The 27,777-nt window shown below is 45.0% G+C and overlaps 1 protein-coding gene across 1 annotated transcript in view; it reads left to right on the top strand.

Annotated features, from left to right (window-relative positions):
- The window catches only part of LOC112219020 (cystic fibrosis transmembrane conductance regulator-like), a 68,724-nt gene that overhangs the window by 33,119 nt on the left and 7,828 nt on the right, over positions 1 to 27,777 (top strand). The window contains exons 13-27 of the mRNA XM_042301751.1: positions 519 to 613; positions 1,876 to 1,962; positions 2,693 to 3,245; positions 7,713 to 7,973; positions 8,209 to 8,337; positions 9,165 to 9,202; positions 10,199 to 10,485; positions 10,727 to 10,806; positions 11,543 to 11,693; positions 16,506 to 16,733; positions 17,753 to 17,853; positions 19,875 to 20,099; positions 21,405 to 21,560; positions 23,158 to 23,247; positions 25,791 to 25,963. Of these exons, the coding sequence (XP_042157685.1) occupies positions 519 to 613; positions 1,876 to 1,962; positions 2,693 to 3,245; positions 7,713 to 7,973; positions 8,209 to 8,337; positions 9,165 to 9,202; positions 10,199 to 10,485; positions 10,727 to 10,806; positions 11,543 to 11,693; positions 16,506 to 16,733; positions 17,753 to 17,853; positions 19,875 to 20,099; positions 21,405 to 21,560; positions 23,158 to 23,247; positions 25,791 to 25,963 (2,654 nt within the window). The remainder of the gene's footprint in view (positions 1 to 518; positions 614 to 1,875; positions 1,963 to 2,692; positions 3,246 to 7,712; positions 7,974 to 8,208; positions 8,338 to 9,164; positions 9,203 to 10,198; positions 10,486 to 10,726; positions 10,807 to 11,542; positions 11,694 to 16,505; positions 16,734 to 17,752; positions 17,854 to 19,874; positions 20,100 to 21,404; positions 21,561 to 23,157; positions 23,248 to 25,790; positions 25,964 to 27,777) is intronic.

Raw genomic sequence — 27,777 nt, 5'->3', positions numbered from 1 at the left:
CATTTAGTCGGGCTATGATGTCCCTACTCCCCTACATTTAGTAGAGATGTGATGTCCCTACTCCCCTACATTTAGTTGGGCTATGATGTCCCTACTCCCCTACATTTAGTAGAGATGTGATGTCCCTACTCCCCTACATTTAGTAGGGCTATGATGTCCCTACTCCTCTACATTTAGTAGGGCTATGATGTCCCTACTCCTCTACATTTAGTAGGGCTATGATGTCCCTACTCCTCTACATTTAGTAGAGATGTGATGTCCCTACTCCCCTACATTTAGTAGGGCTATGATGTCCCTACTCCCCTACATTTAGTAGAGATGTGATGTCCCTACTCCCCTACATTTAGTAGGGCTATGATGTCCCTACTCCTCTACATTTAGTAGGGCTATGATGTCCCTACTCCTCTACATTTAGTAGAGCTATGATGTCCCTACTCCCCTACATTTCTTATTTCAGCTTTTGATTTGTGTGTGTGCATCTCAAACATGTATCTAAACCCTCGCTGCTCTCGCCTCAGGATCTGGCCCTGCTGCCGGAGAATGACAAGACACCCCTTATGGAGGGAGGGGTGACCCTTAGTGGAGGTCAGAGGGCAAGGATAGGTCTGGCCAGGTAGGTACCTATAGGCACACACCTGTCTTTTAGCATGCATCACTCACCCCCAGCACCTTTCACCGTCTGTCACCATGGCAACATTCATTCATTGAATCTCCCCCGTTCATTATAAAAGACCCACAATATGTTGAGTCACTCATTCTATGATCTACTCGGCAAAACACTGTGGTTGATTTTTTGAAGTCATAGTGAAGACTAGTGTTGAGACTCGTTAAATGTATGGGACAGTGTATGGATAGTGATTCCTGGTCGCAATGCCCCATGAAAAAGATGATTACTACAGTTTCAATGCTTTCATCTGACTGTTCGTTCAGCTTAGAGGTCTTCTCGGGTCCAAAAAGTCAGACCTGAACGGACCCAACAACAACCAGACCCAGAACAGACCCGATTGGACCGAGTGACCAAAAAAATATGTTTATCAGTCAAATTGCTCTTCTGGTTAACGAATAGTCCTTTATATGTTGGCTAGGCCTTCTATAAGTCAATAAATGAACCTTATTAGGGTAAACTTAATATGCTCTAGGCATGCTTCTACATCTGCATTGCTTGCTGTTTGGGGTTTTAAGTTGGGTTTCTGTGAAATCTGTTGATGTAAAAAGGGCTTTATAAGTAATATATGCAGAACCCTGGTCGGATCCACTCGTGTCTATCAGCTGTAGCTACATAGATCCGAGACTCGATGACAATCAAACAGGACCTGACCAAAAAGAGCAAAAAGTTTGAATTTTGGACCCAGACTCGCTCGAGTCTTGGGTATTCGGGTTCGGGTGGATCCGTGAAGACATAGTCCAGCTCCTATAACTGTAGTGTTTTATGATCTAATATTTCTGGTGCTTCTGCAGACTTTTTTTTACTCCCATTAAATCTCTATGTCTAGTCCAACATTCTGAACATATGCATTATTTATTGGTTTTATTGTCCCGGTATCCATTTGCTCCCACTTAACTGAGAGCATCACTGCCAGTTTGGCCAGATGTATCACTTAAACTGAATTGAATCCCACTAGGACTTGACTTCCTAATTAGATGCCTGTTTGATTTATTACTTACTTCCAATTATATTTGTGTTTGTGCATCTCTGTGTATCTGTGTATGAGTGTGCATCTCTATGTGTGTGCATCTCTATGTGTGTGTATGTCTGTGTGTCTGTGTGTGTGTGTGTGTGTGTGTGTGTGTGTGTGTGTGTGTGTGTGTGTGTGTGTGTGTGTGTGTGTGTGTGTGTGTGTGTGTGTGTGTGTGTGTGTGTGTGTGCTTTTACAGAGCCGTGTACAAGGATGCTGACCTCTACCTGTTGGATTCGCCTTTCACCCACCTGGACATTGTGACAGAGAAAGAGATCTTTGAGAGGTCTGTCTGTGGCTCAACACTGAAGCTTTCATATGGGCAAGGGTCTGGGAGATGAGGTTGGGGGATGGGCTGGGGTCTGGGAGGTGAGGGTGGGGGGTAGTCTGGGAGATGAGGGTGGGGGGTGGGCTGGGGTCTTGGAGATGAGATTGGGGGATGGGCTGGGGTCTGGGAGATGAGGTTGGGGGATGGGCTGGGGTCTGGGAGATGAGGTTGGGGGATGGTCTGGGAGATGAGGGTGGGGGTGGGATGCGGTCTGGAAGATGAGGTTGGGGGATGGTCTGGGAGATGAGGTTGGGGGATGGGCTGGGGTCTGGGAGATGAGGGTGGGGGATGGGCTGGGGTCTGGGAGATGATGTTGGGGGATGGGCTGAGTCTGGGAGATGAGGGTGGGGGATGGGCTGGGTAAATGGTTAAGGTGAAGAGAGAAGGTTAAGATCAAGGTCTTGTTGTCTTTGACCTATTGAGCAATTGGGTTAGGTGGTGAGGTGTGGGCTTTTTGCGGAAATGTAACTTTGTGTCTGACATTCATGACCTTTGATCTAATTTTCAGACATTTGTGTTATCAGCATCTTTCCTCTCAGAAATGAGGGCAAGCACATGATTGAACAGCAATGTGAAACTTCTTCGCGTTCCTAGGAAACTACAAGTTTTCCAAAGGTCACTTCATGCCTGTCTGTTAAAGTAAAGGTTGATAAACTAAACAAAGGATACACGTATTTTCTCTTGCCAGGTGTCTGTGTAAACTGATGTCCTCCAAGACTCGTATCGTGGTCACCAGTAAGCTGGACCACCTTAAGAGAGCAGACAAGATCCTTCTGCTTCACAACGGAGTGTGTTACTTCTACGGCTCCTTCTCCCAGCTGCAGGCCAAGAGACCAGACTTCAGCTCCCTGCTCCTGGGCCTGGAGGCCTACGACAACATCAAAGCCGAACGCCGCAGCTCCATCCTCACCGAGACCCTCCGACGTGTCTCCATCGACGAATCCGCTGTCTTCCGTAGCCACGAGCCCATCCGCCAGTCCTTCCGCCAGCCCCCGCCTTCGGTCATCAACGGAAACACGGGACCTCAAGGCATCACCATCGCCGGGGGCGACGGTCTCACAGTGGTGGAGAAACGTAAACAGTCGATTATCTTAAATCCATTAGCAACGGCACGTAAGTTCTCCTTCATCGGGACTGGGCCCCAAAACAGCCAGGCTCCAACCCCAGGGTCCACTACCATCGAGGATGGCGTGCGGGAGCTGTCGGAGAGGAAGTTCTCTGTGGTGCCCGAGGATGATCAGGTGAGGGTGCTTTTCTATTTTTTATTTACATAGTGCTCTTAGAGTTTGGTAAGGTCAGAGGAGGGTGTCTCTTTATTAACAACAGCTGGAGTGCGATCTCTAATATTAAGGAAGTCTCGAGGTTCTGCTCCCCTGAGTTAGAATACCTCATGATGCTCTATAGACCATACCATTTACCAAGATAGATTTCATATGTATTTTTCATAGCTGTCTATTTACCACCACAAACCGATTCTGGCACTAAGTGTCACGTTCTGACCTTAGTTCCTTTGTTATGTCTTTGTTTTAGTATGGTCAGGGCGTGAGTTGGGTGGGTTTGTCTATGTTCCGTTTTATATGTTGTGTTTGCGTTTGGCCTGGTATGGTTCTTAATCAGAGGCTTTAGTTGTCTCTGATTGAGAATCATACTTAGGTAGCCTTTTCCCACTTGTGTTTTGTGGGTGTTTATTTTCTGTGTCTGTGTGTTCCACACGGAACTGTTTCAGTTGGTTATTTCACGTGTCGTTTCACATGCTTGTTTTAATAAAGAGCATGAACACGTACCACGCTGCTTATTGGTCCTCCGATCCTTACTACTCCTCCTTGTCAGAGGAGGCAAACCATCAAACAGGCAAAGCATCAATACAGGACTAAGACCGAATCTTACTACACCTCCTCTGATTCTCATCGTATATGGTAGGGCTTGCAAACTATCACGGATTACAAAGGGAAACCCAGCCCAGAGCTGCCCAGTGATGCAAGCCTACCAGACGAGCTAAATGACTTCTATGCTCACTTCGATGTAAGCAACACTGAAACATGCATGAGAGCACCAACTGTTCTGGATGTCTGTGTGATCACACTCTCCATAGCCGATGTGAGTAAGACCTTTGAGCAGGTTAACATTCACAAGGCCGCAGCGCCAGATAGATTACCAGGATGTGTGCTCGGAGCATGCGCTGGCAAGTGTGTTCACTGACATTGTCAACCACTATCTGACCAGTCTCTAAAACCTACATGTTTTAAGTAAATCACCATAGTCCCTGTGCCTAAGAACACCAAGGTAATCTGACTAAATGACTACCGCCTGTAGCCCTCACATCTGTATCCATGAAAAGCTTTGAAAGGCTGGTCAAGGCTCACATCAACACCATCATCCCAGAAACCCTGGACCCACTCCAATTTGAATACCGCCCCTACAGATCCACACTCCACACTGCCCTCAGATCCTCAAAAAGTTCTACAGCTGCACCATTGAGAGCATCTTGCATCATCTACAAGACCCTGCTAGGTAAAGTCCCCCCTTATCTCAGCTCGCTGGTCACCATAGCATCTCCCACCTGTAGCACACGCTCCAGCAGGTATATCTCTCTAGTCACCCCCAAAACCAATTCTTTCTTTGGCCGCCTCTCCTTCCAGTTCTCTGCTGCCAATGACTGGAACAAACTACAAAAATCTCTGAAACTGGAAACACTTATCTCCCTCACTAGCTTTAAGCACCAACTGTCAGAGCAGCTCACAGATTACTGCACCTGTACATAGCCCACCTATAATTTAGCCCAAACAACTACCTCTTTCCCAACTGTATTTAATTTTTATTTATTTATTTATTTTGCTCCTTTGCACCCCATTATTTTTATTTCTACTTTGCACATTCTTCCATTGCAAAACTACCATTCCAGTGTTTTACTTACTATATTGTATTTACTTTGCCACCATGGCCTTTTTTGCCTTTACCTCCCTTCTCACCTCATTTGCTCACATTGTATATAGACTTGTTTATACTGTATTATTGACTGTATGTTTGTTTTACTCCATGTGTAACTCTGTGTCGTTGTATCTGTCGAACTGCTTTGCTTTATCTTGGCCAGGTCGCAATTGTAAATGAGAACTTGTTCTCAACTTGCCTACCTGGTTAAATAAAGGTAAAATAAATAAATAAATAAAAATCTTGACTGGCTGCATCACTGCTTGGTACGGTAACTGCTCGGCATCCGCAAAGCTCTACAGAGGGTAGTGCGTACCAACCAATACATCACTGGGCCAAACTCCCTGCCATCCAGGACCTCTATACCAGGTGGTGTCAGAGGAAGGCCCTAAAAATTGTCAAAGACTCCAGGCATCATAGACTGCAAGCGATACCAGCATGTGAAGTGTGGGACCAAAAGGCACCTGAACAGCTTCTAACCCCAAGCCATAATAGTGATTCAAATGGTTACCCGGACAATTTACATTGACCCCCCCCTATTATTTATTTATTTATTTATCTTAATTGTTTTGCACTGGCTCTATGCACTCTCACTAGACTCTACTCACACACTCACACATGCAATACTGACACTCCAACACACACACACACACACACACACACACACTACATATGCTCACACACACAAAACACATATGCTCACGAACATGCATCTTGACACCACTGTCGTGTCTTTACTATCATTAAATTGAAGACTTATAGTTTTTCTCAAAGATTCTCTGTAATTAGTATTACGCGATCAACTGATTAATCATGTAATTGTAATTAACTAGGAAGTCGGGGCACCAAGGAAAATATACAGATTACAAAGTTATCATTTCCTAAAATAACTTTTCAGATATTTTATCTGATCAATTAGTCTGAATTATTTACTTTACATCACGTTAGTCTCATTCCAAACATCGTAAATTGTTGGTTATCTGCACGAACCCAGTCTTCACTATGAGTCATCCATACATCAATTGTCTTAAATCATTCATTTATTACTAACTAAGTAATTCACAGAAATGCATAAACAAACAAGGTAAATGTGGTTACATGAAATGATAGGAGAATGTGCCATAGTGGGCTAAACCGGCATGGCGGCTTGTTAGACAAAAGGGAAGTGGGGGTCGACTAAGAAGTCACTACAGAGTTAATAATTATAACAAATGAAATGCTAATCCTTTACACATGAACGCTCACTCATTCGGGAACAATTGCAATCAATATATATATATATATATACACTCAGTGTGTCGTCTTGATCGCTGTTGAAAAGTTTGTTTCTTTTGGAGAGTTTCGTCCTCTCTCTCTCTCTCTCTCTCTCTCTCTCTCTCCCTCTCTCTCTCTCTCTCTCTCTCTCTCTCTCGGTTAGAGAGGATAGTTATAGTTATTGGATAGAGGGGATAGTTATTGGATAGTTATTGGTTAGAGGGGATTGTTATAGAATGGATGTTTCGGCGGTTGTCGTTCTTCGCGTTCAATGATACCGAATTCCTAGCTGTAGACCAGTAATTAATATCAAAGACTTGTTCTTATTCTGTCGGTATCGATAGTCTAAGAGTTTAACCACGTGGTATGGTTAAAAGATTCAGCAATGGTCTACAACCTTTGTCCTCTCCAAATGGAAAAAAACATGGTCTGGTGATAATTTCTCAAAGTTGGGTTTTATTAGGAATTGCAGAAAAGCGCTGTCTCAGGACGCTTGACCCTAACTGGGCTCAGGGGCGTTCCTCTTATTTAGTTAACTCCAATTTCCTTTTTTAGTTTTTCTTCATTAAACAGCCCAAATTCACATTGTAAAATTGTGTAAACAGTATCATACCCACTCATTCATCTTATACAACAATTAGATTATATAAACAGTGTTATGGTAATGTGGCCACGCCGTCTCCCATGAGCTTCCCCAAGTTGTAACAAATGGACCAGTTCGTAGCTGAATTCTTCACCGATCTTCTATACTTTCTCCGGAACATGAAATTTGTTCGGACCTCGAGTTCTGTGAGGTGGAAGACATTCCCCTGTTCTCTATGAAAATTTACTCTCTCTATACTGTATTTCCATGAGGAGATCCTCAGGAATTTACGACGTCTCTCTGACCACAGCAGCATAGTTGAAGGAGGAAAGGTGGAGGCAGGGAGAGGGGGATGGGGCTCGCCACATCCAAAGAGGGCAACGTCATGACACCACACACATGCACACTCACACATAGACAGACACACTTTCACACTTCACATACGCTGCTGCTACTCTGTTTATTATATATCCTGATTGCCTAGTCACTTTTACCCCTACCTATGCATACATACTGTATTACCTTCATTATCTCTACTACCTCGTACCCCAGCACATTGACTTGGTACTGGTACTCTTTGTATATAGCCTCTTTATTGTTTTTGTGTTACTATTTCCTTTTTTATTGAACACAATTGTGGCATACTTTTTAACTCTGCATTGTTGGTTAGGGGCTCGTAAGTAAGCACTTCACTGTAAAGTCTACACCTGTTGAATTCGGGGCACGTGACAATTGAAGTTGGTCTTATTGTGTTTTATAGCTGTTACACTGTATGACACGAGAGCTTGTGTGTAAATGTGTTTACACTACTTCGCTGTATCCTGTACAAATCACAAATAAACTCAGGTCGTTGTTAATGAGAATGTGTTCTCAATGACTTACCTGGTTAAATAAAGGCAAAATATATACAAAAAAATCTAACTTTAATTTTACTTGATTATAGGTGGAAGAGTCGCTGCCCCGGGGGAACCTGTACCACGACGGTCTGCAGCACCTGAGCGGGCAGCGGCGCCAGTCTGTGCTGCAGTTCATCACCAACGCACAGGGGCAGGGCAGGAGGGAGCAGCTCCAGACATCCTTCAGGAAGAAGCTGTCCGTCACGCCGCAGTGCGAGCTGGCCTCTGAGCTGGACATCTACGCACGACGCCTGTCCAAAGATAGTGTCTATGACATCAGTGAGGATGTGGATGAGGAGGACATGGAGGTAGGTTCAGTGAAGGCAGCAGCTTGGACGTTTTCCCCTGTAGCTGCAGGTCTTTAAGAGCACATGGAGGTTATGGTTAGGATCAAGGAGTTGCCAAAGGGACGTCATAGAATGTTCACCAGTGTTTGAACCACCTTTTCCAAAGTAAAGTTTGAACATAAACGTTTGAAGACAAAACACAAAGACAGCTAGGCTTTAGTATTTAATTTGACGTATCTCTTTTGTCTGTTTGTAGCAATGCTTTGCAGACGGGCGTGAGAACGTGTTTGAGACGACGTCGTGGAACACCTATTTGCGTTACATCTTCACCAACAGGAACCTGGTCTACGTCCTCATCTTTATCTTCCTCATCTTTGCTCTCGAGGTAATGATAGCTTTAGATGATCCCTGACTCGGAGATACTGTAGAGCAAGGATAGGCAACTGGCTGCCCCGCTTTTCAAGGCCCTCGGATCAATATTTTTTTTCTTTTAGGGTGGAACTCAGTCTGGGTCGTAACTTAATGTTGTGAGTTAGAATAGTAGAATACACAAGGTGAATTTCAAAATGTGGTTGTGCATCAGCAGTTTTTCTCTTGTTATTTCAGTCACTGATAGTCAGTCAGTTATCCCATGTCAGCTAGCATTTTTTAGATTGCAAAGTTAGTTTAGCGAGCTATCTAAACTTGTTATCATGGTAGAATTACCGGCCAGGGGCCCCATGATGCTCGCAGACCAGCGAGCAATTGCGGCCTCTCATTTTTATTTATTTTTACGTTATTTTTCTTTTCAAGTCAGTTAAGAAAAAATTCTTATTTTCAATGATGAATTCAAATTCTTTGTGGCACCCATCCCCATCAAAGTTGCCCATCCCTGCGGTAGAGATTCTATAATAAACAATAACATCACTGTATTAGAGGATTTTGTAAATAAACGCCCTTCTTGCCATTTTTACTCTCCTGCGCCTGACTCTACACCCACCTCTCCTAGGGAGAATCTGACAATTAACCCATAATGATACTGTATTAGAGAATCCCTAAACTCAACTCCAGCATTTCTGGACTTTTCCAGATTCTTGAACAAGAATGTGGACTGATATCTGGGAGCGCTAGACTAGAGGGTCCCTGTTGGATCATAATTGCATTTATTGACAGTATTATTTAAATGCATGCTGTTGCCACCCTCAGTCTAACTGTGTTTATTCTGTGCTGTAGGTTGCTGGCTCTGTCCTGGGGATATTTCTTATCACAGAGTAAGTACTTGTTTGTTTTCACATGTGCTATAATATTCATCACAAGGAACTAGGATGATCAGCCTACAATGGTAAACAAGTAGTATCGACCAAAAGAAACCCAGATCAGCCTGATAACATGTAAACAGCTCAGATCAGCCTGATCACATGTAAACAGCTCAGATCAGCCTGATCACATGTAAACAGCTCAGATCAGCCTGATCACATGTAAACAGCTCAGATCAGCCTGATCACATGTAAACAGCTCAGATCAGCCTGATCACATGTAAACAGCTCAGATCAGCCTGATCACGTGTAAACAGCTCAGAACAGCGTGATAACGTATAAACAACTTAGATCATCCTGATCACATGTAAACAGCTCAGATCAGCCTGATCACATGTAAACAGCTCAGATCAGCCTGATCACATGTAAACAGCTCAGATCAGCCTGATCACGTTTAAACAGCTCAGAACAGCGTGATAACGTATAAACAACTTAGATCAGCCTGATCACATGTAAACAGCTCATATCAGCCTGATCACATGTAAACAGCTCAGATCAGCCTGATCACGTGTAAACAGCTTTATTAAAGTGGCTAGAGATTTTAGTCAGTATGTTGGCAGCAGCCACTCAATGTTAGTGATGGCTGTTTAACAGTCTGATGGCCTGAGATAGAAGCTGTTTTTCAGTCTCTCGGTCCCTGCTTTGATGCACCTGTACTGACCTCGCCTCCTGGATGATAGCGGGGTGAACAGGCAGTGGCTCGGGTGGTTGTTGATGATCTTTTTGACCTTCCTGTGACATCAGGTGGTGTAGGTGTCCTGAAGGGCAGGTAGTTTGCCCCCGGTGATGCGTTGTGTGTTGTACATGTAAACAGCTCAGATCAGCCTGATCACATGTAAACCGCTAAACGCAAAGTACTCAAACAAAAGAGCAGTTGAAAATATATATATTTTGAAGAAAACACAGTTCAGATACTGTTGTAACCATTGTACTCTCTTCTTTCCCTCTCAGTAAGATCTGGACAGAGGAGGCCAACCCATCGGCGCCTAACTACGTAGACCAACAACACTCCAACGCCTCGTCACCTGCCGTCCAACAGTCAGTCATCGTCACGCCAACCAGCGCCTATTACATCATCTACATCTACGTGGCGACGTCGGAGAGCGTTCTGGCGCTGGGGTTCTTCAGAGGCCTGCCACTGGTCCACACCTTACTGACCGTGTCCAAGAGGCTGCATGAACAGATGCTCACTGCTGTGCTCAGGGCCCCCATGGCTGTACTCAACACTATGAAAACAGGTGAGGCCCACTGCTGAAACCCCTGGCTTAACCAAGGATTATGTATCAGCTAGAGATACATATGTACATGCATCTACCGGTACTGTATCTGAACACAGGATACATGTCTAATTTATCAGTCAATTGTCTGTGTAATCTCACAGCCTGTACATCAGTCAGTTAGTCAGTACGACCGCCACCAGTCGATGCCTCTAACTTTCAGCAGCAGTCAATTCCATGTGTGTGTTTTTCTGCCCTGTAGGTCGGATCATGAACAGGTTCACTAAAGACATGGCCACCATCGACGACATGCTTCCTCTTGTACTGTTTGACCTCATCCAGGTAGGTGACTGGCTGCTCTGTCTGTCTGTCTGTCTGTCTGTCTGTCTGTCTGTCTGTCTGTCTGTCTGTCTGCTCTGTCTGGCTGCTCTGTCTGTCTGTCTGTCTGTCTGTCTGTCTGTCTGTCTGTCTGTCTGTCTGTCTGTCTGTCATCCAGGTAGGTGACTGGCTGCTCTGTCTGTCTGTCTGTCTGTCTGTCTGTCTGTCTGTCTGTCTGTCTGTCTGTCTGTCTGTCTGACTCTGTCTGTCTGTCTGTCTGTCTGTCTGTCTGTCATCCAGGTAGGTGACTGGCTGCTCTGTCTGTCTGTCTGTCTGTCTGTCTGTCTGTCTGTCTGTCTGTCTGTCTGTCTGTCTGTCTGTCTGTCTGTCTGTCTGTCTGTCTGTCTGTCTGTCTGTCTGTCTGTCTGTCTGTCTGTCTGTCTGTCATCCAGGTGGGTGACTGTCTGCTCTGTCTGTCTGTCTGTCTGTCTGTCTGTCTGTCTGTCTGTCTGTCTGTCTGTCTGTCTGTCTGTCTGTCTGTCTGTCTGTCTGTCTGTCTGTCTGTCTGTCTGTCTGTCTGTCTGTCTGTCTGTCATCCAGGTGGGTGACTGGCTGCTCTGTCAGTCTCATTCTCTCTCAAATAAATTCTCTATCTTAATCTATCTCTCTCTGTCTTTTATTGTTTTGAGGGTTTTCTTTTTTGTTTTTTTGATTTCATGAAAGCTCTGTATTTTATATTATTCATATTCTTTCCCTCTAGTTAACTCTGATCGTGTTGGGAGCAATCTTCACTGTGTCCATCATGCGGCCGTACATCTTCATCGCCGCGATCCCATTGGCCGTCATATTCGTGGTCCTGAGGAAGTACTTCCTGCGTACCGGACAACAGCTGAAACAACTAGAAGCTGAGGGTGAGACTTGTAGGGTTATTGGATGGGGCTGGGGAATTTTCAAATACAGGAGGTGTGCTTGATTTATCTCGACTGTCGAGAAAGGTGAACAGACTTTTCACTTTTTGAACAACTCCAGAAGTTACATTGTACCGGGCAGGGAGTCAAAGAAAGTAAGGGATATAAAAGAAAGCAGGATGGAGAAGAGAATTGAGGGAGGAGAGGGTGGAGGCTGGAGAGGATGCACAGAGGGGCGAGGTCTGCTGGAGGGGAAGTGGGACATAACGGAGTGGGAGGTCAGCTCTCGTCCAATCAGATTTTAGATCCCATAACCCCATACACAACCAATAAACTTTGATTTGATTTGAAAATAATGGATGGGTGGTGTCTTCGGATGCCTAAATCTGTCCTTGGGTCCTTTAGTTAGATGGAAAGTGGTGGTCCTTTAACAATTGGATACTTCCTCTCGCCTTGGAGTAACCACTGATCTGACATGACTGGATAGGGGATATGATACATAATGGTACTATTGCTTGAGTTCTCCCTCACCAATACAATTCCCAACATTCTGCAAACATTCCATGCATTCCCCGTAACTTACATGTACCAAAGTGTTGGTTTGAAATAGTGAGAGAAAGGTGTGTATCTGTGTTGGGACTCGGGACATTCTGACTCCTGTCCTGATCCTGTCATTCTGTGTGTGTGTCACAGATGGCCATAAGGCCTTTCTGCAGCCACGGAGGGGTCAGAGTGAAAATCCGATCAGGGATTTCCTCTGGCTCCATCCTGGCATCACTCTCTCACTGTTCCTCACCGGACAAAACACACACGACTGGACAAAACACATACCTTCTCTATCACTGTTCCCCCCTGGACAAAGCACACACACTGTCCTCAACAGGCCAAAACACACACACTGTCCTCAACAGGCCAAAACACACACACTGTCCTCAACAGGCCAAAACACACACACTGTCCTCAACAGGCCAAAACACACACACTGTCCTCAACAGGCCAAAACACACACACTGTCCTCAACAGGCCAAAACACACACACTGTCCTCAACAGGCCAAAACACACACACTGTCCTCAACAGGCCAAAACACACACACTGTCCTCAACAGGCCAAAACACACACACTGTCCTCAACAGGCCAAAACACACACTGTCCTCAACAGGCCAAAACACACACACTGTCCTCAACAGGCCAAAACACACACACTGTCCTCAACAGGCCAAAACACACACACTGTCCTCAACAGGCCAAAACACACACACTGTCCTCAACAGGCCAAACTGTCCTCAACAGGCACACACAACAGGCCAAAACACACACACTGTCCTCAACAGGCCAAAACACACACACTGTCCTCAACAGGCCAAAACACACACACTGTCCTCAACAGGCCAAAACACACACACTGTCCTCAACAGGCCAAAACACACACACTGTCCTCAACAGGCCAAAACACACACACTGTCCTCAACAGGCCAAAACACACACACTGTCCTCAACAGGCAGTCCTCAACAGGCCAAAACACACACACTGTCCTCAACAGGCCAAAACACACACACTGTCCTCAACAGGCCAAAACACACACACTGTCCTCAACAGGCCAAAACACACACACTGTCCTCAACAGGCCAAAACACACACACTGTCCTCAACAGGCCAAAACACACACACTGTCCTCAACAGGCCAAAACACACACACTGTCCTCAACAGGCCAAAACACACACACTGTCCTCAACAGGCCAAAACACACACACTGTCCTCAACAGGCCAAAACACACACTGTCCTCAACAGGCCAAAACACACACACTGTCCTCAACAGGCCAAAACACACTGTCCTCAACAGGCCAAAACACACACACTGTCCTCAACAGGCCAAAACACACACACTGTCCTCAACAGGCCAAAACACACACACTGTCCTCAACAGGCCAAAACACACACACTGTCCTCAACAGGCCAAAACACACACACTGTCCTCAACAGGCCAAAACACACACACTGTCCTCAACAGGCCAAAACACACACACACTGTCCTCAACAGGCCAAAACACACACACTGTCCTCAACAGGCCAAAACACACACACTGTCCTCAACAGGCCAAAACACACACACTGTCCTCAACAGGCCAAAACACACACTGTCCTCAACAGGCCAAAACACACACTGTCCTCACTGTCCTCAACAGGCCAAAACACACACACTGTCCTCAACAGGCCAAAACACACACACTGTCCTCAACAGGCCAAAACACACACACTCTCTTGTTGTATGTTGCTCTTGTTCTATATTTGTCCTTTATTGGTACAGAGACCTTAAAGATCCATATAAGATCCATATAAATCCACCTAAATTCATATAATACCCCTTAGAGAGAGAGTTTCACTCACCTGCTTGTGATCAGAGTAGATAAACTGTCAGGTTTATTTCTTCCTTCCTTTCATTCATTTTCCTGCCTGTCTCTCTGTGTGTCCGACTGTAGTAAGAGATACGTGAGAAACATCACTGTTCATCTCACAACAAGAGAGACTTGGCTTTACGGTGGCCTGAGAAAATATACTCTCTATTGTTGTGATACTGTCTGGTGCACTTCTATTTTCTCCTTTTTTCTCCTCACATAACAATGTCCTTCTGAAACAACAAACTCCGATGTTTTCCAGTTTTAATGTCACATGCTCAATTACAGTGAAATGACTTTCTTACAAGCTCTAAACCCAACAATGCAGTAATCAATATCAATGTAGTAAAATTAACAAGGTAGAACAGAAACACACAGGATATAACATTAATAAATAAGAAAAACACAATAAAGTAAGTCAACATGCTATATACAGGGTCAGTTCCAGTACCATATTTACAATGTGCAGGGATACTGGATCGATAGAGGTAGATATGTAGAGGGGTAAGGTGACTAGGTATCAGGATATATGATAAACAGAGTAGCAGCAGCGTACATGGTGATTGTATGTGAGTGGGTGTAGAGTCACTATAAATGTATGTGCATATTACGTGTGTGTGTGAGCAAATTCTGTGAGTGTTTGTACGTAGGTTGGAGTAACAGTGTGAGTAGTGTGTAGGGTCCTGTGAGTTAGCGGTCTTATTGCATGGGGATAGAAGCGTTTCCGGAGTATGTTGGTGTCAGACTTGATGCACCAGTACCGCTTGCCTTGAGGAAGCAGAGAGAACAGTCTTTGGCTTGGGTGGTTGGTCTTTCCTATCACACCACCTGACTTAAGTGGCGTACTGTAAATCAGGGTTGGGGCCAGGATGTGAATTTAAATTCCATCAACAAGTTGACATCACCCGTTAGCTACGTACATTTTGGTCAAGAAGTACCTAGATGTTATGTCGGACATCCTGTGAGTGATTTACTAATGCTTCTGTGTTTCTACCCTCCCTCCATTCCAACCTCTCTCCCTCCATTCCAACCTCTCTCCCTCTATTCCAACCACTCTCCCTCCATTCCAACCTCTCTCACTTCATTCCACCCTCTCTCCCTCCATTCCAACCTCTCTCCCTCCATTCCACCCTCTCTCCCTCCATTCCGACCTCTCTCCCTCCATTCCACCCTCTCTCCCTTCATTCCACCCTCTCCCTTTCTCATTCCACCCTCTCTCCCTTCATTCCACCCTCTCTCCCTCCATTCTAACCTCTCTCCCTTCATTCCACCCTCTCTCCCTCCATTCTAACCTCTCTCCCTCCATTCCAATCTCTCCCTCCATTCCACCTTATCCCTCCATTCCACCCTCTCTCCCTCCATTCCAACCTCTCTCCCTCCATTTCAACCTCTCTCCCTCCATTCTAACCTCTCTCCCTCCATTCCACCCTCTCTCCCTCCATTCTAACCTCTCTCCCTTCATTCCCCCCATTCTTATCTCTCTCCATTCTAACCTCTCTCCCTCCATTCTAATCTTTCTCCCTCCATTCTAACCTCTCTCCCTCCATTCTAATCTTTCTCCCTCCATTCTAACCTCTCTCCCTCCATTCTAACCTTTCTCCCTCCATTCTAACCTCTCTCCCTCCATTCTAATCTTTCTCCCTCCATTCTAACCTCTCTCCCTCCATTCCAACCTCTCTCCCTCCATTCTAACCTCTCTCCCTTCATTCCACCCTCTCTCCCTCCATTCCACCCTCTCTCCCTCCATTCCTCCCTCTCTCCCTCCATTCCTCCCCTCTCTCCCCCTCCATTCCACCCTCTCTCCCTCCATTCCTCCCTCTCTCCCTCCATTCCTCCCTCTCTCCCTCCATTTCACCCTCTCTCCCTCCATTTCACCCTCTCTCCCTCCATTTCACCCTCTCTCCCTCCATTTCACCCTCTCTCCCTCCATTTCACCCTCTCTCCCTCCATTTCACCCTCTCTCCCTCCATTCCACCCTCTCTCCCTCCATTCCACCCTCTCTCCCTCCATTCCACCCTCTCTCCCTCCATTCCACCCTCTCTCCCTCCATTCTAACCTCTCTCCCTCCATTCCACCCTCTCTCCCTCCATTCCACCCTCTCTCCCTCCATTCCACCCTCTCTCCCTCCATTCCACCCTCTCTCCCTCCATTCTAACCTCTCTCCCTCCATTCTAACCTCTCTCCCTCCATTCTAACCTCTCTCCCTTCATTCCACCCTCTCTCCCTCCATTCCACCCTCTCTCCCTCCATTCCACCCTCTCTCCCTCCATTCCACCCTCTCTCCCTCCATTCCTCCCTCTCTCCCTCCATTTCTCTCTACTTGCCTCCCCTCTTTGTCTCTCTCCCTTTTTGCTCTAATTTTTCTTCCTCTGCTCACTCTCTTAATATCTCTCTTTCTGTCTTTCCCCTCGTCCCAGCCCGAAGCCCTATCTTCTCTCACCTCATCATCTCTCTAAAGGGTCTGTGGACCATCCGTGCGTTTGGACGTCAGTGCTACTTTGAGACGTTGTTCCACAAGGCCCTGAACACCCACACGGCCATATGGTTCCACTACCTCTCCACGTTGCGATGGTTCCTCTTCCGCTGTGACATCATCTTCGTCTTCTTCTTCAGCGCCGCAGCCTTCATTGCCGTGGGAACCAACCGTGAGTGGTGGACGGACAGACAGACACACTTAATATTATTAGGCTATTTCCAATACAGCATTTAACTGAAAAGGAGATTGGCATATTACAGATGCCGACTGCTTTGCATATTTACTTTAGGCCTGAGTAAATTGTTCCTGCCTTCTCATGGACAACGTGGAAAAGATCTTTGTGTGACATAGAGAATCTCTCAATGCACCACAGTGTTTATGTTGGTAGTGAATCTAGGGGTAATTTTACAGACCATTGAATACCTGTGTGTTTGTGTGTGTATGTGTATAATAACAAGGGGTTGCAGTGACGTATGCTATGACGTGTGTGTGTGTGTGTGTGTGTGTGTGTGTGTGTGTGTGTGTGTGTGTGTGTGTGTGTGTGTGTGTGTGTGTGTGTGTGTGTGTGTGTGTGTGTGTGTGTGTGTGTGTGTGTGTGTGTGTGTGTGTGTGTGTGTGTGTGTGTGTGGACGTGTTTAACTATACTTGTGGGGACCAGAATAGTAAACGAACAAACATTTGACCAAGTGGGGATATTTTGTTCATCCCCACAAGGTCAAATGCTATTTCTAGTAGGTTTAGGGTTAAGGTTAGAATTAGTGTTAGGATTAGAATTAGTGTTAGGGTTAGAATTATGTTAAGGGTTAGGAGCTAGGGTTAGTTTTATGGTTAGGAGCTAGGGTTAGGTTTAGGGTTAAGAGCTAGGGTTAGGTTTAGGGTTAGGAGCTAGGGTTAGGTTTAGGGTTAAGAGCTAGGGTTAGGTTTAGGGTTAAGAGCTAGGGATAGTTTTAGGGTTAAGAGCTAGGGTTAGAAGCTAGGGTTAGGTTTAGGGTTAAGATTAGGTTTTGGGGTTAAGGTTTAGGATTTTGAATGGGACGAAATTGTGTGTCCCCACAAGTTTAGCTGTACAAGACCGTGTGTGTGTGTGTGTGTTTGTGTGTGTGTGTGTGTGTGTGTGTGTGTGTGTGTGTGTGTGTGTGTGCTAGCGCGTCAGTGGGCACGATAATGTGATGTGTGTGTGTTCCACAGAGGACAAGCCAGGGGAGATTGGCATCATCGTGGCCTTAGCCATGCTTATCCTTGGTACGTTCCAATGGGCTGTCATCACCAGCATCACTGTGGATGGACTGGTATGTAAACACACAGTTTTCATCAATCACGGTAGATAGACTTCTATTTGCATTCACATACCACATTACCAGTAGGCAGTTATCAGTTTCACACATATAAACATGCACAACACACTCACACATATATGAATCTCATGAACCTTTTACACTCGTTTGAATTGGCCTATATGGATAGAGATACAGTTAAATGTTTCTTACAGAAGAACCATTGTATAATTTGAAAGGGAACAGTTTGGAGATTATGGGAAAATTATTAGACCAAAGTTGAGGACACAACAGTTCACCTGACGCAAGACTGAATCCAAGACTGAATCCTGTTGATTAATATGTGCATTTTACATTTACTGTACTTTTTGACACATGAAAATAATCTATTTACATTCAGTCACATGATAAGAATATTCCTGGAAAATGTGGGGTTGGTGCAACATAAGACAACAAAATGACAAGAGTTTGAGAGAGAAAGCTAAATATGTGTATGCGACCAATAATATTTAGTTTGATTTTATTTTGATTTGAGGACTAACTGGTGCACTTGTATGACTCAAAGAAGGGTCTTCAATTATAGGTGCTTTTATGAGCTCTCCTAGCTGTGCCGTTGAAGAGCTAAAGAAAGCACACTTGTAGTTGTTTTGTTTGGAACACAAAATGTGATGGCATCCTCACCATCACACAATTACTGTTGTTGTTTACGAAATCCCAGAATGGCCCTATATAAATCGCAATCTGGGTCAGGTGGGCGTCATTTGAAAGCTTGTTCTATTGCCAACATGACTAGTTATAAAACAAGATCTTGCAGTGTGATCTTGCAGTGTGATCTTGCAGTGTGATCTTGCAGTGTGATCTTGCAGTGTGATCCTGCAGTGTGATCTTGCAGTGTGATCTTGCAGTGTGATCTTGCAGTGTTAGGGTTTCACACGGCAATTCAGAGAAACAGATCGTAATTCTAGTGCGCATAGAAAGGAGTCAGGTGTGTGTTCTGCTGCAAATTCCCTTCACAATAGACAAACATAGGCTCATTCTGTTCAGAACAACCCAGGGTATGACGCCATGTCATCTTGTAACTGTACATTAAACATAGTGATTATAAACATTGACACAGTATATGACATGAGTTTTATGATGTGAAGTGCACATTTGGACTCACGGGTGTTTGTCTTGCTTGCTGAGATATCCATCAAATCAGTATTTATTATAATCCTCAACGTCTCATCTTTCAAAATACATGGAGTCCTCTTAATTTACAGCATTTCCCTCACTCAGACAACAACAACATTTTCTAAAGTCAGAGGGATCAGGGAAACTTCTTGTTGTGTGGTGCTGAAGTTCAGAACGGTGAAGCACAGAGACTGAGCTCTGATGTCATTTATAGCATGTTACTGTACAGCCACTACGTTCCAATTTAGATGCTTATCAGTGTCAAAATCTGCCATTTTCATCCTGTATACGGGTACGAGTGTGAAAGGCTACTTTTACTTGAGTGGGATACTCAACTTGTCTTGTTTGTTGTTTGGTAAGGTGTCAAAATATAGAATAGTGTATATTCAGTTTACACACCCCAGTGTTGTTGTTGTGGACATGAGCTTTATTCAGGCTTAGGATTCTGAACAGTGCAGGTCATTTTATGTATTCTCCTTGTTTTAGAAAATGAATCATTACCACCAGACTGACTCATACTACCATACACTGATACTACTCACTAATGTGATAATAGACAGTATATAACTATTAATATTAATAGCACATTAACAAGTATGAAGGAGGTCACTACTCTAACATACCGTCACGGGTACAGTATTAGGTCACAAACTAACACAAACACACACACACACACACACACATACACATACACATACACACACACACACACACACACGCACGTTTCACTCCCCCCCACACACGTTGCACACATTCCCACAGGTTCCTACTCACTTATGTAATCTCATGTCACACACACATAATATATACACACACACACCTACCCCTTCCTCACCTCTCTGTGGCCTATTTTCCGTCTGCAGATGCGATCGGTAGATCGGGTCTTCAAGTTCATCGACTTGCCGCAGGAGGAGCCTAGACCCAGTGGTGGTGGTAAAGTCACAGACCTGGTCCTTGACAACCCCCACGCACAAGACTGCTGGCCCATCCAGGGCCACATGGATGTCCAGGGGCTGACTGTCAAGTATACAGAGGCCGGGCGCTCTGTGCTGCAGAACCTGTCCTTCACCGTGGAAGCGGGCCAAAGTGTAGGTGGCGGAGATGGAGTGGAGATGGGGTGGACATGGGGGTGGAGATGGGGCGGAAATGGAGTGGAGATGGAGTGGAGATGGGGGTGGAGATGAAGTGGAGATGGGGTGGAGATGGAGTGGAGATGGGGTGGAGATGGAGTGGAGATGTTGTGAAGATGGGGGTGGAGATGAAGTGGAGATGGGGTGGAGATGGAGTGGAGATGGGGTGGAGATGTTGTGGAAATGGGGGTGGAGATGAAGTGGAGATGGGGTGGAGATGGAGTGGAGATGTTGTGAAGATGGGGTGGAGATGAAGTGGAGATGGGGTGGAGATGGAGTGGAGATGGGGTGGAGATGTTGTGGAAATGGGGGTGGAGATGGAGTGGAGATGTTGTGAAGATGGGGGTGGAGATGTTGTGGAGATGGAGATGGAGTGGAGATGGGGGTGGAGATGTTGTGGAGATGGGGTTGGAGATGTTGTGGAAATGGGGGTGGAGATGGGGATGGGTGCAGGTGTGTGTGCATGTGTGAGGCTGATGCTCCCACCCATATGTGGGGTACACTCCCGCTCAGCCCAGTCAAAGCTCTTCTCTGTCCTGGCACTCCAATGGTGGAACATCAGGATAGCGAAGTCCCTGGCCATCATCCGAAAATGTCACAAACCTTACATCTTTTTAAAAAAATAGACCTGCACTTCTTTTCAGACTAGCACTGACTTTGCTGCTAACATTTTTATTGAGGGAAAATGTACTTGCTATAAGTGATAGGTGGTTGTTCTCACCTACCTATTTTAAGATGAATGCACTCTGGATAACAGTGTCTGCTAAATTACTACAATGCAAATGTAATGTAGTAGACGGCCTGATCTGCCCTCGGGTGAACCGACTGTAGATTCATTCCTATCCGTCTGTTAAGAGTCTTGAGAGGTAATTACAGAGAAAGAGCTCTCAGTAACGAGACCTGAGGGAGGCTTGCTCATTGGGCCTAGATTAGCCATTAGCACTTTAACCTAGCCATTAGCACTTTTGCTTAGCCATTAGCTAAAGCTTCCTGCTAATGGCCTAATTGTCACTGACGCTCTGGGCCTGAGGGAGAGTAGAGGGTTTCTAGTTTACCACAGTTCACAGTGTAGTTTTATGTTGTATGCTACGTAGCGTATAGTATCAATGTTGTATCAAGATCTTTATTGAAAATGAGCAGGTTAATGGGAGAGACCTATAGGAAGACAATGGCTGCGTCTGGCTCGTGGAGATATTGGGTACATATTCTGAATTAATTATGGTACATATTCTTATCTAAGTGTACGTTTGTTGCTGTCCATAGGTGGGTGTGTTGGGGAGGACGGGCTCAGGGAAGAGCACCTTGCTCTCTGCCCTGCTGCGCCTGGCCTCTACAGATGGAGAGATATCCATTGACGGGGTCTCCTGGAACTCTGTCACACTACAGACCTGGAGAAAAGCCTTCGGAGTGGTGCCACAGGTAAATATTTCCCCGCTTGGGGTTACAAACAGCTCCCCTCAAGGACCTGAAAACAGCTCAACTATTGTACCATCAATCCCTAGGGTTGTTACGGTAACAGTATTACCGCCCATCAGTCCCTAGGGTTGTTACGGTGACAGTATTACCGCCCATCAGTCCCTAGGGTTGTTACGGTAACAGTATTACCGCCCATCAGTCCCTAGGGTTGTTACAGTGACAGTATTACCGCCCATCAGTCCCTAGGGTTGTTACGGTAACAGTATTACCGCCATACCCGAGGTCACGACTCATGGTAACGGTAACTAAGCCTACTCCAAAACTATTGTCTGTAAATGAATGTCACTGATTTCCGTTAGTAGCCGACCAAACTTGCTAATGGCCTGGTACTCAGCGCTCTATTGTCCATTAAATCACTCTGACATTAATGCAAATGCAATCGACAATCAAATCAAACACTTCATGTTTGAGATGATGGGAGTTATAGATGATGGGAGTTATAGGTCCCGTTCCCAAATGAACCTGGGGATTTCCCACCCGGACCCGCTATGCATAAATAACATTTTAAAACATTCCATGTTGTCGTGGATCTTGTTTCAAGCTCAAAGCCTAACACAACGGCAGCCATTTGGATGCATGTTGAATGTGAGGCTAATAATTAGCTGGTTGATAAGCTGAATCAGGTCAGTAACCTCTTGAGGTTGGAGCAAAAACCATCAGGAAGGTATCTCTCCAGGAACAGGGTTGGAAAGCCCTGGCATACAGCGTTTGAGCAGGATATCACCTGTTGTGCAGTGAGAGCCAGCTCCTTAAACAGCTGGTTGATGCATGGAATGAAATAAGTTTATAAGCCCAGTAATTGCACAACATTTCTAAACTGCATGTAATCACGTGTGAAAACAGAGTTTGGATGGCGTCTATTAAAAGAGGAGGATCCCAGCTTTCTATTGCTTGGCTAAAATATGTATTTATCAAGAGCTAATATTAAGCACAGCTTTACAAGCTTTTCAACCGAAACATCCTAAAGTAGCATGAAAATGAGCCACAGGAAAAGTGTCCTCCAATGCATACTGATTACATGTTTTTTTTCTTTTCCCCTGCCCCTTGCAATGTACGATTGATAGCGGCCCATTCTTAATCTAATTTCACACATCAGTACTTTCAAGTACTATTGATAACTCCATATTGGTCAACAAGTACAGTGTGGCTACAAAGAACGACTCTCACACAGCTCACCCTGAAAAACAAAACAACTCACACAGCTCACCCTGAAAAACAAAACAACTCACACAGCTCACCCTGAAAAACAAAACAACTCACACAGCTCACCCTGAAAAACAAAACAACTCACACAGCTCACCCTGAAAAACAAAACAACTCACACAGCTCACCCTGAAAAACAAAACAACGCACACAGCTCACCCTGAAAAACAAAACAACTCACACAGCTCACCCTGAAAAACAAAACAACTCACACAGCTCACCCTGAAAAACAAAACAACTCACACAGCTCACCCTGAAAAACAAAACAACTCACACAGCTCACCCTGAAAAACAAAACAACTCACACAGCTCCTCAATTTTCTCTTTTCTTTGACAGAAAATCTTCATCCTGACTGGAACATTCCGTATGAACCTGGATCCGCACGCTTGCCACAGTGACGAGGAACTGTGGCGGGTGGCTGAGGAGGTGAGACACTAAGTTAACATTAGTCACACTGGTGTCTGGTCCAACCCTAAACCAAGTTTTATGCCCACATCCTGACTCAACCCTAAACCTAGCCTCAATCATAACCCTAATCCTAGCTTTATGTCCACATCCCGATTCAACCCTAAACCTAGCCTCAACCATAACCCTAATCCAAACCCTAATCCTAGCTTTATGTCCACATCCCGATTCAATCCTAACCCTAGCCTCAACCACAACCCTGATCCAAACCCTCAACCTAGCTTTATGTCCACATCCTGACTCAACCCTAAACCTAGCCTCAACCATAACCCTAATCCAAACCCTAAACCTATCTTTATGTCCACATCCTGACTCAACCCTAAACCTAGCCTCAACCATAACCCTAATCCAAACCCTAATCCTAGTTTTATGTCCACATCCTGACTCAATCCTAACCCTAGCCTCAACCACAACCCTAATCCTAGCTTCATGTCCACATCCCGGTTTAACCCTAGCCTCAACCACAACCCTAATCCTAGCTTCATGTCCACATCCCAGATTAACCCTAACCCTCAACCACAACCCTAATCTTAGCTTCATGTCCACATCCCGGATGAACCCTAACCCTCAACCACAACCCTAATCTTAGCTTCATGTCCACATCCCGGATGAACCCTAACCCTCAACCACAACCCTAATCCTAGCTTCATGTCCACATCCTGGATTAACACTAACCCTCAACCACAACCCTAATCCTAGCTTCATGTCCACATCCTGGATTAAACCTAACCCTCAACCACAACCCTAATCCTAGCTTCATGTCCACATCCTGGATTAACCCTAACCCTCAACCACAACCCTAATCCTAGCTTCATGTCCACATCCTGGATTAAACCTAACCCCCACCACCCCTAATCAACCCACATAATCCCTAGCTTCATGTCCACATCCTGGATTAACCCTAACCCTCAACCACAACCCTAATCCTAGCTTCATGTCCACATCCTGGATTAAACCTAACCCCCACCACAACCCTAATCCTAGCTTCATGTCCACATCCTGGATTAAACCTAACCCTCAACCACAACCCTAATCCTAGCTTCATGTCCACATCCTGGATTAAACCTAACCCAACCCTAATCCTACTTCATGTCAACCTGGATTAACCCTAATAATCCTAGCTTCATGTCCACATCCTGGATTAAACCTAAACCACAACCCTAACCCTATTCACAACCTATTCATTTTTTTGATATAAGGAAGGCTTTGTTAGCATTTACTACCCTTCCCTTAATGCACTTGATTTGGCCATATTAGCACTTATAACTTTATAAATTATTTATTATTTATTTAAGGGTCTATATATATATATATATATATATATATGGGCTATATTTACACAGCTCCTGAACATGTACAGTAATGAGCTTCATGCATTTGGGCCTACCTGTGGCTATAAAATGCCATCTAGTGGCCCTTTATAAACACCACAGAGCACTCTGTTGATTCTGTCAGAAGTTTGGAGCGTTCTGTGAGACCCTCAGCCATACACTCTTAACAGCTTGTACAAGTGTTTTCTTTTAACTAGTGATTAATACAATCATTTGGTCAAGTCCCTATGTGCCTGTACACCCTGTCCCTCTTGAGGGTAACAGACCTCAGTCCCCTTACCTAAACCCTCAACCCTAACCCTAGCTTCATGTTCACATCCCGGTTTAACCCTAACCCTAGCCTCAACCACAACCCTAACCCTAGTTTCACGTCCACATCCCGGTTCAACCCTAACCCTAGCTTCATGTTCACATCCCGGTTTAACCCTAACCCTAGCCTCAACCATAACCCTAACCCTAGTTTCACGTCCACATCCCAGTTCAACCCTAATCCTAGCTTCATGTCCACATCCCACACAGACAAACATCCCGTTTGTCTGTGTGTCTGTCTGTACACTGCAGAGAGGGACACTGATCCCCTTCCTTCCATACAGCAGTAACCTCATTCCAACATGCTATGCTGATGTTAAGGTGTTGCTGTGTACGTGTGTGTGGAGCGGGGCACTGACAAAGCCACCATAAACACACCATAGTGGTGGTTGTATAGCAAGCACAGCCAGGAGACTCACACGAGACTCCTTCTCTTGACTCTGACCATAGCTGATGTCATGTCTGATGTGGAGTTCAGGTTAGTACTATGTGTTTTGAAAGGTCCACCACCTTCATTTTTTGAAGGTTTGACGATCTATGATGTCATGTATAGGAGAGCAACATGACATCATAGATCGCCCAATGCACATACCGTATTTGTTTCAACCCCTTTAAAATGAAGGTGGTGGACCTTTCCAAACACATAGTATTAACCTGAACTCCACATCAGATGTAAATGACTCCACCCTCCAGGTCACCTGATCTGTTCTGCCCTGCATATGTCCCTTGTAGGTTGTTTTTTTCAACAGGGGATACACATATACCACATATGAATCAATGAGTCGGTACATTTCATTGTTTGTTTGTTTGATTGATTGACTGACTGATTTTTCCTGTTTTCCTGTTGTCCTATGTGTTGTCCAGGTGGGTCTGAAGTCCGTGATAGAGCAGTTCCCAGACAAGCTGGACTTCCAGCTGGAGGACGGGGGTTATGTCCTGAGTAACGGACACAAGCAGCTCATGTGTTTGGCCCGCTCCATCCTCAGCAAGGCCCGCATACTGCTGCTGGACGAACCCAGCGCCTACCTCGACCCCATGTAAGGGAAGAGGGAGGGAGGATGAGGAGGAGAGAGAGAGATGTGTGTGTGTTTGAGTGTCTCACTGCATATGGTGACAATTCCAGGACTTACCGTAACTGTCATTGGATGTGTGGGTACGTACAGTATGTAACCACACGTACCGACACAGGACTTTACGCTAAATGGGGCCTGTAATGAGTGAATTAGTGGTTGTTGATGATGCTGGTTAACTTCAAACCTGCTGCTTTCATCTTAACCTCAGCAGGAAGTGCACATTAGTGGGCTTACGGGAGGAGTTTGTAGGGTGAGACGGGGAAATGTGTACGTAAAGGGAGAAAGAGAGAATGTGTGTTTTAGATTTTTTTTATTTAGATTTTTTATTTAACTAGGCAAGTCAGCAAAGAACAAATTCTTATTTACAATGACGACTTAGGAACAGTGGGTTAACTGCCTTGTTCAGGGGCAGAACGACAGATTTTCACCTTGTCAGTTCAGGGATTCGATCTAGCAACCTTTCAGTTATTGGCCCAACGCTCTAACCACTAGGCTACCTGCTGCCCTGTTTATACACGCTATATATACACCCTTCAAAAGTTTGGGGTCACTTAGAAATGTCCTTGTTTTTGAAAGAAAAGCACATTTTTTTGTCCATTAAAATAACATAAAATTGATCAGAAATACAGTGTAAACATTGTTAATATTGTAAATTACTATTGTAGCTGGAAACGACATATTTTTTATGGAATATCTACATAGGCGTACAGACTCCCATTACCAGCAACCATCACTCCTGTGTTCCAATGGCATGTTGTGTTAGCTAATCCAAGTTTATCATTTTAAAAGTCTAATTGATCATTAGAAAAGCCTTTTGCAATTATGTTAGCACAGCTGAAAACTGTTTTCCTGATTAAAGAAGCAATTAAACTGGCCTTTACACTAGTTGAGTATCTGGAGAATTAGCGTTTGTGGGTTTGATTACAGGCTCAAAATGTCCAGAAACAAAGAATTTTCTTCTGAAACTCGGCAGTTTATTCTTTTTCTGATAGATGAAGGCCATTCCATGCGAGAAGTTGCCCAGAAACTGAAGATCTCATACAATGCTGTGTACTACTCCCTTCAAAGAACAGTGCAAACTGGCTCTAACCAGAATATACAGAGTATACGGAGTGGGAGGCCCCGGTGCACAACTGAGCAAAAGGACAAGTACATTAGTGTCTAGTTTGAGAAACAGACACCTCACGAGTCCTCATTAAATAGTACCCGCAAAACATCAGTCTCAACGTCAACAGTGAAGAGGCGACTCTGGGATGCTGGCCTGGTCAGAGACAGTTTGCGCTATTCTGTGAAGGGAGTAGTACACAGCGTTGTACGAGATCTTCAGTTTCTTGGCAATTTCTCATATGGAATAGCCTTAATTTCTCAAAACAAGAATAGACTGACGAGTTTCAGAAGAAAGTTATTTGTTTCTGGGCATTTTGAGCCTTTAATCGAACCCACAAATGCTGATGCTGTCTGTCCTGTCTGTCCTGTGTGTGTGTGTGTGTGTGTGTGTGTGTGTGTGTGTGTGTGTGTGTGTGTGTGTGTGTGTGTGTGTGTGTGTGTGCACAAAAACTGGAGAAATATGACACATCAACGCCTCACAAAGGCTACTGTGTAGACAGTCAAGTAGAACATATGAGTCAAGGGAGAAGGAGAGAGAATTGGGTTGGGAATGAGAGAGTAGCAACAGAACAGGGGGAGGTTGAGAGAGTAGCAACAGAACAGGGGGAGGTTGAGAGAGTAGCAAAAGAACAGGGGAAGGTTGAGAGTAACAACAGAACAGGGGGAGGTTG

This window comes from Oncorhynchus tshawytscha, linkage group LG19, assembly GCF_018296145.1.
Source record: "Oncorhynchus tshawytscha isolate Ot180627B linkage group LG19, Otsh_v2.0, whole genome shotgun sequence".
Taxonomy (NCBI): Eukaryota; Metazoa; Chordata; class Actinopteri; order Salmoniformes; family Salmonidae; genus Oncorhynchus; species Oncorhynchus tshawytscha.
This window is presented reverse-complemented; position numbering and strand designations above follow the sequence as displayed.